Raw genomic sequence first — 17,247 nt, 5'->3', positions numbered from 1 at the left:
CAGTGCATAATGCACGGCCCTACACTGATCGGATTGTTACTGAGTATCTTGAGAAGCTTAAAATCACACGATTTGTTTGGCCTGCTGGTAATCTAGATATCAATCCCATAGAACATGTTTGGGATGAGATGAAGAGACGCTTACGGAGGCATGTGTCGGTCCCCAGAAATTCAAGAGAGCTTCGCCACATATCGGTGCAATAATGGAACAATATTCCACAGAGTAATCCAAAGCTTTCCTAGTCGTTTGTAAGCTGTTTTCATTGCCTGAGTACTTCGCTACTGAAGTTCTTAAACTTTTTTTTGTTTTAACAAAAAGCACAACAAATTAAAATTGTCCCTTTTCAATATTTGATATATCAAAGGACAATGGTTCGTTTTCCTTACTTTCAATAAACTTTTGCAGTAGTTACAGTACAAAATCGTTGTTTTCTGTAAGTAATCGTTTAGTAAACTATGTTACAACAAAAATAATTTAAAAAGAATAATAATTTCTAAAATAAATCCAAATTATTGATTCGGTGTGACCCTAATTTTATGCTCGGCAGTGTAATTCGATGTCGAAATTATTCAGTTGCATTATGGCCGATCCCACATATTTCTTAAAAACTTTCTTAGCGTTAAGAAGAGAATAGTAGTATATATAATTTGTAAAAATTCTTCAATACATGTAACGCTACCTCTCTCTTGCAAACAAAAAAATTGGACACCACTGGTAGACGAAGAATAACTTATAATGGTCATCACTAATTCTTGGAATCTAGTGTCTACATTTTTGATACTTAACTATAACAAAATGCTATTTTTGACATAAATAAACTTAAAAATATGAATTTGTGGGATACGAAATGTTCATTGTGTGCATTTTTAAGAAGAGCTTTTAAATTTGTATGACTTCACCTCTTCTTGTATTGTCACCATTTTGTAATTTTTTGAATAGTAACGTAGGTTGAGTGATATATTACAAAAAAGTTTATTTCTTTCACTTATCATAGTTTACTTATATCAAAAATGTCATCACTTTGTTACGTTTTTAGCAAGGCTGTATAGGCAATAATGAGAGTGAGAAAGAGAAAATAAATATTTTACATGACCTACAGACATATTAGCTTATAAATGACTTTAATACCAGAGTCGTCGAAAGTGAAATAAAAACTGCATAAAAGAAGATTTATCCATCCTGTTAACATAATTAAATTAACATACAAAGTTTATGACTATCGGAATGGGACATTTGCAGCTTTCGCAATTTACGCCAATCAATTAATTTTTATATCGAATGCAAATGGCCGTGAATTGCTCAAATCTAGCCAAAGTGCATTTGTGTCAATATAAACATTAATTATATTATTTGTGGCGCCTTAATCTAAAAGTATAAATACATGACTAATTGCTTTTCTCTGCGGATTTGTGACTGGCTTTTATTCATAAGAGTAAAGTGTTTACTAAAAAAGTTTTACCACACAATATTTACTTTTTTTACGAGGATGGTAATAAAATATATAAAGATATTATTAAGTAACTTTTGACTACTTGACGTTGCTCGCTACTTGAAACCTTGAAATGTAATAAGAAGAATCAAATAATCGATTTAATACCGAAATCATATGCATACGTATATAACTGTCTTCTAAACCTCTGGAGAGATTAAGAAAAAAAAATCTAAATCTTCACCTTGCCACGTGGTAGAAGACACAACTGGATGAATTTTGTCCTAGAGTTGAGAAATCGTCCCGAAAGACGAAGACAATTATGGTATATCGGCAGTTCTTATCCAAAGCTCAAAGAATGACACTAAACACTACAGATTCTCATACTACGGAAAACTACTTCTTAAGACAGCACTAATGTAACACAGGATGCTAAGAAACTGTGTTCACTACGAATGCTGCAGACAGAAAAATGATAAAAATAGCAAACCTCCTCAAGATTGTGGTGGTTACAAAACTGCTCTAATGCAAATTAACACAGCAAGCATCACCAAGAACTACTCAGGCAAATTGCTGTCCTATTGCAATTGCAATAAAGCTCGATATACTTCCCATCTCAAGGATGTCGAATTATGGATAAGTAATTTGAATTAATGTGTGCTTTTAACATCACAAAGGACTTTTTTAAGTAAAAAACAGACTGAAAAGTGCGACGGCTAAATAACTCCATAAATCTAAAATGTATTGACGTACCTTTCTGAGACCAAAAGTGTGGATAAGAAAGTGATATTAGGTCCTTTTAGTAAACAAAATAAATATCTTAGAGTGAAGCACTAAGGATAAACTTCTACAATTACCTTTATACACGAGACCTAGGAGGAATCCTAGGATATGGATAGGGATAATAATCTTCACAACCAAAAGATATTTCTTTCTTTCTTTCTTTCTCCCCTGCCTTTTACCCTATCAGGGTGTCGGATTTGGGCTAGCTATTTTAATTTCCATTTACCCACCTCTTCCATTCTTTTCTGTTTCCTGCCATTATTTTCAATTCCTCGAGTGATTTTTGTTCAAGTTTCCCCGCCTCTACTACTTGCTGTATCCATTTTTTTCTTGGTCTGCCTCTTTTTCTTTTTCCGATGTTTTTTGCTTCATAAACTTTTCTTGTTATTCCTATTGGATTGCATCCTCATCAGATGCCCATACCAGTCATTTGTATCTTTGCTATTTTGTTCATTATCGGTTCCTGGTTGGCCATTCTCCTAATAGTCTCGTTGCTTAATCTATCCCATTTTGTCTTTCCAACTATCCTGCTTAGGTGTCTCATCTCCATTGCGTTTATCCTGCTCTTATGTTTTTCCAGAATTGTCCAGTTTCACTTGCATAGAGCACAGTCGGTATCACTATTGTGTTATATATTTTATTCTTGTTTCTCGTGCAAGTTCTCTTTTTCCCATTATTGGGGCTAACGCATAATATAACTTGTTTGATTTCTTTGCTCTATTTGTTATTTCCCAGTCTATTTTTCCGTCATTAGTTATTATACTTCCCAGGTATTTGTAAGTTACATTTTATCTTTATTTGATTATCTTCCGTATCTCCTTTGCCGCTGATTATCATTATCTTACTTTTTTCCTCGTTTATCTCCATTTTTAGTTCTTCTATTTGTTCTACCCATATATCCATTAGTTTCTGCGTTTTATTCTCGAAATCTGCTATTAGTACTATGTCGTCTGCATACATTAAGTACTCTATTGTTTCGGTTGTAATCTGCGGTAACCTATTATTGTCTGTAGTTGATTGGTTCTGACTCTAGTGTTTCTTATCAATTCGTTCATTACTATTATGAATAGAAAAGGGCTGAGACTGAGGGCAACCAAAAGATCAACGAGCAAAATTTTAGAAATGGAGTTAATTATGGCAATTCTTTTTCTTATTACGCTGTCTCCTTTCGAAGGTTGGCGATTAAAATGGCAATTGTAGCTTTAAGCTGCTGCACGAACGATTTCTGCATATGAACGGTCAAACTATCTCCTCAGGTCTTTCAGTCACGAAATATGGCGTCTTCCTACTGATTTTTTGCCCTGTACTTTACCTTTCAATATGATTTGAAGTAATTCCTATCTTTCACTTCTCAACACATGACTTAAATATTGTATTTTCCTCTCTTTGATTATCAAATCTTATCGAATAGTATTCTTATTAAGTCTAGGCTTTCGTTGTCTGCAATTAATATAAGTAATTCGACATTGATACTGTCTGGACCGTTTTTTGAGCTTTTACTGCATGAATAACTTCTTCGTTGGTTATTTCTGGACCTTTTTCATTTGTTAGACCATATGTGGATCATGGAGCACAAGCAATATATCGTCAGCAAAAAGTATCTTAATGTATTCTTTCTATCTCGACACTTTATCTCCTGTAGCTATAATTATTTCGTAATTATTATTTCTTAATATTGTTTCCTGTCTCTTTCTGTGTCTACCTGTCGTTTGTTTCACTTTCTTATGGACATAAAAAGTATAATTGTATCTTTCTTTAAATTGTTCAATTTGTAGGCATTTTGCTGACATCCAGTTTTTTTTTTAGCTTCACTGCACTTTTTTTAAGGATTTTATTGATTCGTTTGTATTTTATTGGGTTTGTTTAAGGTTTTTGTCTTAAGATTATAAGGTCCATGCTTTTCTTCTTGTATCTGTGGTATTTTCGTTTTTAGAGCAGTCCATGTTACTTCAATGTCTGTCTGTACCAAGTTCTCTATCGTTTCTATATATTTCTCAACATTAATACTTAATTCTTTTTTCCTGTCAGGGTTCTTCAGTTGCGAGATGTCAATTTTTCTTGTAACTTTTTGTCTTTTAACTTTTTAACTTTTAGATATCTTTTTAGTCTAAAATCCATTATAACTGGATTGTAATCGCTATGAATGCCAGCTCTAGATATGCTTTATTAGATTGTACGTACTTCTTAAAGTTGTAATCGAGCAAAATGAAGTCACAAAGAATTGACAAAATAATGCTCTGACTCCCAAAATTCAATTTTTTTTTCATTTTTTTACCTTCTATGTGATTAAAAAATAAGGCTCAGCCTTCAGAATAATGGCTTCGTACTTAGTTGTCGTGAGTTTCAGTCCGTGATTTGTCATCAGTTACTATCAGCTAGATCATCGGCAAATGCGAAGGGGGTTTACATTCTCCGTATTCGCAGTTCATGACTTCGTCATATGCCAGGTTCCATAGTGTCAAACCCAAGACCGATTCCTATGCGACTCCAGCATTTACGTCAACGAGCGTGGTCTGCTCAACCATGATCCTTCTCTCGGAAAGATATTCCGACATCAAATTCATCAGATAGCTATGTCAATCCCTCTCCTTCAATGCCCGTAACCCCTCTTTCCACTTCAGAGTATTGAATGCATTTCTAACATCGAAGAGCAGTAAAGACACCGCTGTTGTCCCCAATGTTGGACAATGCCTCGAGGACACTCAATTGCGTCAATTGTGCTCTTGCCCTTGCAGAATACGAACTGTCTCGGGGATAGGCCGCCTGATCTCTCAATCTCCCAATCTCTGACTCTTCTGATTTTTGTCTCCTTCGGTTTCGCTCAAATACTGACAAAGCCGCTATCTGAGAGAAACTTAACAGGCCCAAGGAGTGAGAGAAAGTTTTGATCATATTATCGCAGAGCCGTGAGAAGGAGAATGTTTTCATATTGTGTTCACATCATATGATGAAAAATAGAATATCTTTTTGAAGTTATTGTGGCATTTAAGTATTTAATAAATATATCCTGGGAATTCACCACACGGAAATGCAGGATTGGAAATACTTATAAGATTATAAATCACCATTATTTATACGTGATAATTTTAAACCATTCTACCATTCACAAAGTGAAATCATTTAATTAAATATGCCATACATGTATCAGTTATTCTTGTTATTTACCATTGCATTGTCTACAAAGTAGGTGAAAAAAAAAAGAATTAAAATTAATTATGTCGTCCAGTAGTCAGAGATTCGACCTTTAAAAACGAGACAAAAGGGTGACTTTTGATGGGAAAGTCAACTTAAGGACCGCGAAAAAAATTTAACACTCCTAATTCCTACACGAAATGTTTATTTAATTAACACCTTTATAATAACTGACTCTATTTGGCAAAATACAAAAATTTCATACAAAATCTGCCTTTAAAATTCATTTTGATTTTTATCGATATGACACTTTGATCAAAAGATATCCAATTATCACCGTCGACTTGATTTAAATTTTATTTAAAATTGTCTTCGCGCGCGTAACTGACATTCAATATCGCCGGTCGCTTCAAAGGTTGTTTCTGAGAGTACAGTTAATTCTACACAAAAAGTGGTAATAAACATTTTTGTTCACAATTATCTCAGCTACATTTTTTAGTTGAAATATTTTTTTATACAGCGTACAGATTCTTTGTAAATCGATTTTTTCTGTTTTCCTCCCTACGTGGAAGGTTTTACGGGAAAGCCGCAACTTTTTTGCATATTTTTTGGAGTCACAAAATTGTCATTCTCAGCAAAACTCAGCTTGTTTTTTAGAGGCTCAGTGGCATTTTCGTCTCTGGCAACTGGAGAAAAGACGTCGTCAAATATGTAGAAGTCCCCTTCGACAGAAAGCTTAACTTCACAAGAATAAATTAAGAAAATCAAGGAAAAGACATCAGTAGCGAAGAGACTGATCCAACCCTACATCTTCAGAACGAGACCTCTATCGCAGGCCAATAAGATCTAGCTATACCAGTATGAAATTTCACGGCAAAAGCTGGGAGAAGCTCATAAGAACAGAGGCGGTCTGCTACAGGCCCATAACAGGAGCACCATGAAAATATAGAGTAATCATCCAGTGAAGGCTCCAGTATACACCAGTGAAAGAGATAATCGTGAAGAGAACCAGGAATTTCTACCGCTAAAAAGTATTTAAAGAAAAGTAAGGTCTTATAAAAATATTAAAGTTAAATTTAGGCATCAAAGCATAGAATTTATTAAAATTTAAGATTTTAAATTTGTAATTATCAGATCTTCAGTTTCTGCTTTATATTAAGGGCTCCCCAGGAAATAATCTGAATCTTAAAGGCGTCGTGCCTTTAAAAATTAGGTATTTCCTGTTCTAGAGGATTGCTCCAAGACGAACTAATTAAAATTTTCTGAATCTGAAACGACGTGCATGTTGTTCAAAAATATATATAACTTTATAACTTTGTAATGATCCAAAAAACCTATATTTTTTTATTTTATTTAATTCAGAACGTAGTAATTTTTATGCGATCCTTGTGTTACTCATTCTCGTTTCAAATAAATAAATAATACTATATTTACTACTATATAATAAATAATAATAACAATAAAATAGCTCCAGGGTGGACGCAATAGCGACATCTGATCGTCAGTATGCGTCCATACTGAAGCCATTTTATTGTTGCTTTCCGACAGGAAAGATTGTTTTCACGTTCAAAACTTCTGTAAATAGGCGCTCCGATGATTCCTTTCAGGATGAAATACGTATAGGCGAATATACAGAGGCACTATCGCGAAATCAAATTTTAACTGCCTTTCCTTTCATTGAGGGCGCTCATTTGTACAATGTGAATTTAATCCAGCAAACATTTGTGCCCTATATCTTATTTCTCCCCCTTATCCATGCTGCAGCCAGAGCACCCGCCCTGTCTTAAGCGATTCATTGACAATTAAAAAACAATATTGTAAAATTAAATAGGCCCAAAATTCTTATCGGAAAATGATAGAACAAGATTTAAACTTGAATTTGGGTACTTGGTAAATTCAAAAATATTGTTTTTACCTGTGTTTTTGAGCCCTGAAAATCGTAATTTTGGGTTTTCCTCAGTTTTAAATTATTTATAACTCGAAAACGATTAAGTTTACAGAAAAACTATAAGAGACTTATTTTGTTCGGAATAATCCAAAAAATTTTAAAAATAAATTTGTCCAGGCCGAAAAAATTTATTGTTACAATTTATTTAAAAAAAAATTGTTTAAAAAAATTTGAACTACTTTTCCTACCTCTACTTTAGTTTGGGGTATCTCATGAAAGCAATTATGCAAAAAAATCGCAGAAATAATTTTCGGAAGGAATCCGAGCTTTTCGTCTTGTCTAAGAAGGTCGCTGATAGGACTGAAATGTCCAGTAATTAGGTGATTGTGGTCGGTAATAGCGAAAAGATCGGCCTGTGATAAGTGAGTGTTTTTCAAGCCGGTCGGTGAAGGGAGCATTTTAATAAATATTGATATTTTTTTTATATTAGTAACTGAACTGAACAGATTGAAAGTTATATTTAAAAATCATACAAAGACAAAGAAAAACGTATTCTTCTTATTATCGACTACTTCTCAACAAAATTTTAAGTGGTCGGTAAAAGGTACAGTTACCTTATGCCTTTTTGTGTACTGAAAAGGGCATATGAGATAAGTAAAGGGAAAAGGAAATTTAAAGTCATTTTTCTTATTTTTCGCAACTTTTCCAAGATAAAATTTTTCTTTTTTACTACCTGTCATAATGTTCTTTTTTACTGGTTCCTTATCAAGAAAATTAACAAACTTTTAAGTGGCACGAAGGAGAAAATCACGGACACTGACCTATTAACATTACATGCTTAGGTCATAAGTAACACCCTTAGGATACCAATAGCCCTTATGCTAAAATTTTTAAAAATAGAATTAATACTCCTCTATCGATTCATAAAATGACATAAGGTAGAAAAAAACGTCGCAGCACATGTTATTTTTTATACAAAAAACTTTAATTTTCACGGAGATTTCTCCAGCACAAATTTCATTCTCCTTGATTTTATTTTTCAGTAATCTCAAAGGCATGAGGGATAAAATCGTCGCTGAACTTCTATGGAAATCCGACTGTCTATAAAAAATTTGATATCATACGTTTTTTAGCAATCTTACTAGTTTTTGCCAAAAAAACATTTAAATTTGAGCTTTTTATTATTTTTTAACAATAAAGCCCAACAAAAGTTTCGTATTTGTAAGGGCAAACACGTTAGAATTACCGATTACCTTCAATAACACAATCCTAATTAGAATTTATCAAGAAAATTAACCACTTTACAAGTATCCATTAAACCAAAGATGCGACTCATGGTTATGCAATTAGGTAGTGATATTAAACTTGACCTTGCTTTGTATCTTTCAATGCATAGGTATGCCTTTAAGTTTTATTCGGTTTCAAAAGAGAAAGTCATATCCATTGTGGATTTGTAAGTTCCAATAGAGGTTCTTCGAAAGTATATTTTGTGTTTATTTAACATATTAATAATTACAGATTCCTTAAAAACCAAGATCCGTAAACGAAAATACAAATATCATCTAGGATTGCATACAAATCAACTGACAAAAAATTTAGTGCAACTTTTAGCTATAAATTGTAGGCTAAAATGGCAAGAACCAGTAATTTACCGTAACTAAAATAAAAACTCCAAAACTGTGAGCGTTCTCTCTGCCATGATCATTGGTTTATAATATTGTTATAAATAATACTTAATTCATTGCCATAGCCGGGAGGCTTAGCCCCTCCCATAATCTCTCTAGCTTCTACCCAGCCTGTTTGCAAAACCTTTAAGACCGTGGGCATTATAGTGGTTTTTTTTATTCTCTGGTTGTCCATCTACGTAACCAACATGCTACATGGATGGATAGTGAGAGACTAGTCCGAATAAGAAGAGATTTAAGACCAACATACACCAGACCACCAGAAAAATCCTTTAAAAAATGGCGATAGCTGGTACTCATCGTCACAAATAGCCTTAAGATTGGACAAGTGTTCTTTTAATGACATGCCTCTCAGGGCTTAACACTTCCACCTTTCAAAGGACGTACTTTTATCAAAGCAGCACGTTTTTGCTTTTCGTTTTTCGCCTGTCACAATATATTAAACAATATTAAAGTTATCTTTTTGTTATTATGATAATCATAAGCTATTTGAATTACTAAATGACTTCAACCACTTTTGTGGTTGGTTAATTTTCAAATCCAATTAAAATACCATGACGCAAAAATTAATCTTCAGTATTTTTATTAATAGTACTTGCAACATGTCTTATAAGAAAGTAAATATCAAGATTTCAGAAATTTTGCCGAGATGATATTACTAGGTGAAGGTGATTATTATTAAATTTGAATAAGAGAATCGTATTATAAATGTATAGTATTAACAACGTTTTGGGGCCTACCAACTGGGCGTGCTGATTCTGATATTTGTGTTTTGGCTCACTTTGCAATTCGAGCTGAACTCATCCGAACGGTGGCGACCCATCTAACAACGATTTAATACAAAAAGAAGCGCTTTCAAGTCTCAAGCAAACCAAATTAAGGCTCAGAATGAAGATCTTTTGAATGACAAAGTAGAAGTACTGAAAAGATGACAGAAACACTTTAGTACGTTACTTATTGGAGAAAATAAAGGCGACCTATAGAGATCGGGCACGAGGAAACCTACTACTACCTACCACTGATCGAGGAAGTAAATATAACAATTCAGTTTGTAGCTAAAAATAAATAACCTGGATCAGGCAACCTATCAATAGAAATGTTTAAATTTGGTAGTCAATCCACAATAGAAATGTTTAAATTTGGTAGTCAATCCACATCATTATCATCATTAGACTGAATTAAAGGAATTAAAGGAAAATGGGCTATGGCGTCGAAGATACAACTTTGAACTATATCAGTTATACACCAATCCAGATGTTGTGAAATTCGTTAAAGTGCAGAGACTTAGATGGGCTGGACACATTGCTAGAATGTCAGATCGCGAATACACAAAGAGATTAACATTTTCAAAACCAGAGGGCACAAGAAGTAGAGGATGACCACGAAGGAGATGGATTGATGATGTGGAAGAAGACCTACAGATTCTAAGGGTCAAAAGATGGAGAGTGGTTGCCAGGAATCGACGGGAGTGGCTACAACGGATTGCCCACAAGTTCCTTTGTGTAACGTATTAATATTAAAATTGACGGTTCTACTACTTTTCCTATATATATTTTATTAAAATGTAATTAGTTCTCATTTAATTTGCAGATAGTTGGCGTTTTTAGATATTTTAGTTAAAATTCCATACGCCATCGAATCCAATGCTACGAGAATTTCGTACTATTGGATTTGCTTCTAATTGATTCATTTGGAATGCGCCACCCACATACAGACTTACAGGTTGTGTATCAACCACGGATATACGATTAGAAATTTTTCTCGTCCCGTCTTTAGCAAGCTATATCTGATAATTCCAAAAGATTGAAATGCCTTAATAGAGTGGAAAACAGAGAGATGTAAATATTCCTGTTTGTATATTCGTCGCATATTATTTTACACTTTTCATTTACTTATAGTAAAGAATCAACATGAATTATCTTATGCAGTTAAAAAATTAATCGCAGAAAAGAAAAAAGTACCGGAGAACACGAGCAGTTCAGGATAAAATTATATCAAAGCAAGCTCCAGCATGGTTAAAAACTGTTAAATGCGCTTTAAAATAATAGTATTCAGTATTCCTGCTATATAACTAATATAACCTCACCTACTCAACGTCCTTTCAATTAAATAATGAATGCTGGGTCAAGAGCAATAGTAGGGAAAAAGCCGAAGCATTTTACTATCATCTTGTAGAAGTATTCCAGTCATACTATCCTTACAATAACCTTGATATTTAGCATCAACTTAAAATGGGCTTACAAAAAGTCACTGCTAAACAAGTTCATCAGAAAATATAAAGAGACCTGAATCCGAAAAGTCCCTTGGATATGACCTGATTCTTGTCAAAATTTTTAAAAAGCTCTAAAAAGGGAGACAGTACTTAAAATAGATATTTATACTCCAGTCACTCGAGTTATTCATCTCCCAATTGTGTTGGACTGAACCGATTCACTTGAAATTTTGTGAGTGGGTGGTAAAGTACTCAAATAACAAAAGTAATTATTGTTCTGAAGCTATTTTCTTGTGGCATTTTAAATAGTAATTAACAAAAGTAATTTATATAACGCCGATATGTGCTCCCACCCCAGGGGTGGTTGCCACTCCTTTTTGGGAGTGAAAATTTTTTTGGTCAAAATAATTACAGGAATCGATAGAGGATTAAATTCTAAGCAACTTTTGTTTTATAGAGTTTTTTTCAGAAAATCAATACTGTTTTCAGCTATTTATGGTTGATAACAGCGAATTTTCATTGAAAAAAGTCATGTTTTTTAACAGTTTTTCAGGAATAACTCAAAAAATATGCTTTTAATCAAAAAAGTATGCAAAGCACAAATTAAGCTTTTAAAAGAAGAATTAGATTCATTTTTTTACACGATATTCTAGATACAACACAAAAAGAGATATGGTCGATGAAAGGAGACATTTTTTTGCGAATATTTGGATCAATCATCATCATCAGTGGCGTTACAGCTCTTTATGAGCCAAAGCCTTCTTCAGAACAATCCTCCATTCGCCCCTGTCTCTGGCAACTCTTCTCCATGCTCTAATTCCGATAGACTTCAAATCATTTTCTAGGTTGTCTTGGTACCTAAGTCTCGATCTTCCTCTTCTTCGTTGTCCGATCGGCCCTCTTCGGTCAAAAACTTTTCTGACTATGGCATCTTCCTCTCGTCTGATTACATGACCTATCCATCTGAGGCGTGCTACCTTAATGAATTTTACAACGTCAGGTTCTCCAAATCTTCTATACAACTCAAAATTGTAACACCTGCGCCACAAACCTTGTTCTTTTATGCCTCCATATATTCGTCTTAGTATTTTTCGCTCAAAACGTTTCAGCAATTCTTGGTCATTCTGTGTTAGTGTCCAAGTTTCTGAACCATATGTTAGCACTGGTCTTATTAGTGTTTTGTATATAGTCAGTTTAATTTTTCTAGGCATTTTTGAGGCCATCTGTCTTCTTAAGCCATAGTAACACTTATTGGCGAGCACTATTCTTCTTTTGATTTCTTCACTGACGTTGTTATCTTTGGTTAGCAGCGACCCTAAGTATATGAAGGTGTCAACACCTTCCAGTTCTAGGTCATCAATTATTATTCGTGTAGGTGTCGGGTTGCTTGACCTAGTGCAACACATATATTTGGTCTTTTGAACATTTATATTTAGACCCATTCTGTGTGCAGATGCTCTTAACGACCGAAATGCTTCAGTCAGAGATTCTGTGGACCTACCTATAATGTCTATGTCATCTGCGTATCCGACAATTTGTACTGATTTGTTAAAGATAGTACCATTCGTAGTAATCTGCGACTCTCGAATTATTTTTTCTAATGCCAGGTTAAATAAGAGACACGATAGTCCATCACCCTGTCTTAGTCCATTTTTGCAATGGAAGGGTCTTGAGAGATCGTTTTGGATTTTTACCATGCTCTCTGCACCAGTGAGTGTAAGTTCAGTTAACCGGACAAGATCAAACGGAATGCGAAATTCTATCATAGCAAGTAGAAGTTTATTTCTATCAACGGAGTCGTATGCGGCTTTGAAGTCAACAAATATGTGGTGGGTGTCGACGCCGAACTCTTTGGATCAATGCATTCAACGTTAAAAATGCGATAAAGATATTAAAGTTTTTTGTAGTCCATAAAAAGACTTTTAAAATGAGCTCTACAAAAAAGTCATTTGCATTTAGACTGAGTAAGTTACAGCTCGTAAAGATGGACTCTGAATATTTTAAGGAAAAAGGGCAGTATAATTAACCTAATATTTACAAAAATCAAAATTAATCATTTACCTTCTAGTTTACATTTTATTTTAGTGTGTTTCATTAGATCCAGGGGTTTGACTGATTTAAAATGCATTAATTTTGAAAAAAGTTATATCAAATTGAATCTTATATTTTGAAAATTTGTAAAAACTAGTACAATATAAAAATGTAGTTCTTTTTTTATTAAATATTTTCGTATTTGGAGGTATCACCGAAAAAAATGTGTGTCTTGGTGTGAACAGCCCTTGTTTCGATTGCTTCAAACCTTCAGTTTAAAAAATTGAAGGGTAGTTTGGCTTTTTAATGAACCTAGTCTTGTAGCCCTTGAAATTAGCTTACAATAACTATATATACATATATCAAAGCTTATAAATTAACTGACTTATTGAAGAAAACCCAATGATATTTTTGGAAGATAATTTTGGAGCGTGAAATATATTATTATACGTATGTATTTTTGAGTTATCACATATCTAAAGTACGCATAATAGTTTTGTAGATAAATACCTCGACTTTAACAAATAATATTGAGTGCTTTGTACTCTTATTAGCGTTGGGGTAGTTTCTAAGGGTTAAAAAAGTTACAACCAAAGAAATAATGTTTCATAAGCATGGAACAACTTTTTATTGATTTAAACACGTAAGTTTAGAATTTTAATGTGTACAAAACTATTTTTAACGCTCTAGTGGTCTTTAGGGGTGATTTTTAGGGGTTGAATAGTTTAAACTAAAGAAATATCGTTTCTTAAGCAAGGAATGAATTTTTAGTTATGTAAATGGAAAATTAAAACCTTTTAAACTACATATAAACAGGCTTTTGAAGTATTTTTTTGCATAAAGGGGTGGTTTTTAGTGGCTAAAAACTTAAAACCAATAAAACATCATTTCACAAGCGATAAATGAATTATTATTGATTTTAGTTCATCAGTTGTCATAAACTTTAGTTTTTAAGGGTTGAAAATTTATATTAAAGTTCAAATTATCATTGAATATATTTATTTTACTTAATTCAATCAGATTTTAATGCATAAAAAGTTTTAATACTTGTTTTCCTATTTTTTCACTTAGGGATAGTTTTAACCACTTAAAAATAAAAATCACCCTTCTCCCGTATATTACTTTTGCAGAGAAGGGTAGGAAAAGCTTAAATCCAAATATTTTCCGCTAAATCCATGCAGTCCGACAGAATTGGAAGGTAAGATCCTATTTGCCGCCCGAGTTACTGGACAAATTTTGTAATTTTGATATCCGCTTTTCATTTTTACTTGATTTATCACCTCATCTGATATAAGGTTAAATATTATTTGACTTGTTGATATCCAATATGTGGTTGAATATAAGAATGTTAATATATGATTTCATTTTATTTTTAGACTGATTTTACGACTGTACGACTTTAATTCGATATTGATGTGATATTCGTAGATTTTTCTAGAGTTTACTTAAGGGGGCGATACTATGCTTCTCTAACCTATGGTATGTCGATTTATTGGATTTATGCTATTTTTTGCTACAATCTACATAAATGTATTTTTTGTCTTGCTTTAGATTCAGCTAAATGTATTTGTTACAATTATTTAAGTTACTTTTGTCACTTTCTTATGTGTTATTGATATTTATAGTATTTTAAATGACGGAAATATAACAGTAATATTCGATAATCTCTAGCGTTTATAAAAGTTTACTAATGTAATAATTGTTTAAAAACTATTAAATATGTTTTTTTTATTTTAATTCATATTACAAGCATAAAACTTGTAAGCTTCCAAAGATTTAAAAAAAAAAATATTGTTTCAAATGTAATGTTATATATTTCTAATATTCTGGAGCAGCAAATTTGAAATTACACCTTTGTTAAAACCACAGTATTTCCGAAATTTGTCTTGGATGTAATTATTTAAAAATGTTAAAGAGAAACTTGAATGTAATTTTGAATATTTCCGGATGTATACATACTTAAATAACCTCATTCTTAAGAATTGTTAAATATGTTTGTCCTCGATAAATGGTTAATTAAATCATTCGATACTGTACAAGATATATACAATAAGAAACTTTTGAAGCCCTTACCTAATATAGTAACAAACAAAAGTATGTCCGAACACTTCATTTTCACTTTCTAAACCACCGCAATTAAATAGTCTTTATAATTTTAATCAAAACGAAAGAATTGACCATTAACTGCCGTGGTCAATGAGTGTCCGTACTAACCACTACTTCAACTGCTGGCACCTGACTGAGAGACGTGACCCAGTCTTACTCTTACGGTTAACGGTATCAATACTAAAAGAAAGAGCTTAAGTATTACTATAATTTATTGTTTACGTCTCTATTGGACACATTAGCAAAAAACACCAAAATGTAACCTTCGTGGTAAGGTGAGGAAAGTGGTTGGATCGTCTTCAGAATACCGGGTGTGTCATTATATATGTACTCTATCATTAAATATTAAAAAATCACTGGTAAATGGAAAAATTTAAACAAACAAAAAAGTTGTGCCACAAAAATTTTAATTCATTTTTAATCTTATTCGTTTTAAATACACATTACTTAAGAATAAGTGTTACATTTTTATCAGCAATAAATTGTGTCTAAAAGTGGATATTTTGAGTAGTAATACCCCGAACTTACGCGGTAGGTGGTACCGAGCGATAATCGCGTAAGTCGAATTCGCGTAAGTTGAGGTATAATTTCGTATTTGTATGTATATAAATTATTTTAACCCCTCCGTTCATCGGGTGACCATTCTGAAACACTTTCGGTCGGGTATGGTCTGTGAGGACCAAAATGAAATACCGCCTCCCGAGCAACAGTATACATTTTATTGCTAATTTCGCATCAACGTGTTTTAAACAAATCATTTACTATATAATGTTTATTACAGAAACAATTTCAAAAATTTTTTAAGTTGTATTAGGTAAATTTTAAAAATGTTTACAATTTCAACGCATAATTTTTCAAATTTGTGAACAGCGACTAAATAATAAAAAAAAACAAAAAAAAACATTTAAAACTTTTATTAGAAACAAACAAAGTACTACAAAAACATATGTAAACTAAAAAATTAAATTGTGGACACAAATTACAGTGGTCAAACTTTGGTGGTCAAATTTTCTAAGCAATCTTTGCAGCATGCCATTAAGTGGTCCATACATAGCCAGGATTTGCAAATTTTTCAAAAAAAAAACTAGTTTTGCGTCTTTTGCAATATTTACAATTTCCTCTCTTACCTGGCTGGGGCTCTGGTACAACGTTGACGTCAATGCCTGAGAGTCTCAAGGCCGAAGCACGCACAACTTTTGTCGAATGCGTGTCAACTGCTCTGCTTCGTATACTCTCCTGTACTAATTCCATACCTAGGTTTTTTTGGAATAATCTTCGCGTTTTGGAAAATTCTCCATCTGGGTTGTTGCCTTTGTAAATTACAAATGCATTAATTGCTGCGAGATTAAGGAGATTATAAACTACTACCATTGGCCAACGTTTCGTATTTCTGGAAACATTATATGATGTGATCATTCTGTCTACAACATCTACTCCACTCTTTGTGAAATTATAAACAGTAATTATTTCTGGTTTTTTCTGATCACCAGTATCTCCATCAATCCGATCATCTCTGTGCACAGTAGAAGCAGCAATCACATTTTTTCCTTTCTTCGGCCTATTTTTAATTTGCGTTATTTCTGGCCAAGTGAAACAAGATTGCAAGAAAAATACAACTAAGAAGCAGTGCAAATATTGTTACACATTCGATCGGGTGGGGTCTGTCAGGACAAACGGCCATGCAGCAGCTATTTGGAAATTTCAAAACCAGTTTTGTATAAAAAAAAAAACGAATGGTATTTAGTTTCTAGGAAGGTACTGAAAAGGTAGAAATTTAAAAAAATAAAATGAGAGAATTATCCAAAATTTTTATTTTGTCGTAGACTCACAGACCACACCCGATGAACGGAGGGTTAATTGGGACCGAAAGATAAGAAAAAATAGCAATTGACACAAACAATTTTTATTAAAATTTTAGGATATACAAATATAAAATTGCCAATTCAATTTATTTTGATTTTAAAGGCTTTATAAAATCTAA

The 17,247-nt window shown here is 32.9% G+C and overlaps 1 protein-coding gene across 2 annotated transcripts in view; it reads right to left on the bottom strand.

The window, feature by feature from the left end:
- The window catches only part of mtg (mind the gap), a 130,012-nt gene extending 114,566 nt beyond the window's left edge, over window positions 1-15,446 (bottom strand). Inside the window, exon 1 of one of the 2 annotated variants that reach the window (XM_072545977.1) lies at window positions 15,234-15,446. In XM_072545977.1, coding sequence (XP_072402078.1) covers window positions 15,234-15,273 — 40 coding nt within the window. In that variant the 5' untranslated portion in view covers window positions 15,274-15,446. The remainder of the gene's footprint in view (window positions 1-15,233) is intronic. The other variant, XM_072545978.1, reaches the window with a different exon arrangement.
- Between the last annotated feature and the right edge of the window lie 1,801 nt (window positions 15,447-17,247).

This window comes from Diabrotica undecimpunctata, chromosome 10, assembly GCF_040954645.1.
Source record: "Diabrotica undecimpunctata isolate CICGRU chromosome 10, icDiaUnde3, whole genome shotgun sequence".
NCBI classification, from domain to species: domain Eukaryota; kingdom Metazoa; phylum Arthropoda; class Insecta; order Coleoptera; family Chrysomelidae; genus Diabrotica; species Diabrotica undecimpunctata.
Note: the sequence above shows the minus strand (reverse complement) of the source record. Positions and strands in the feature narration are given on the sequence as shown.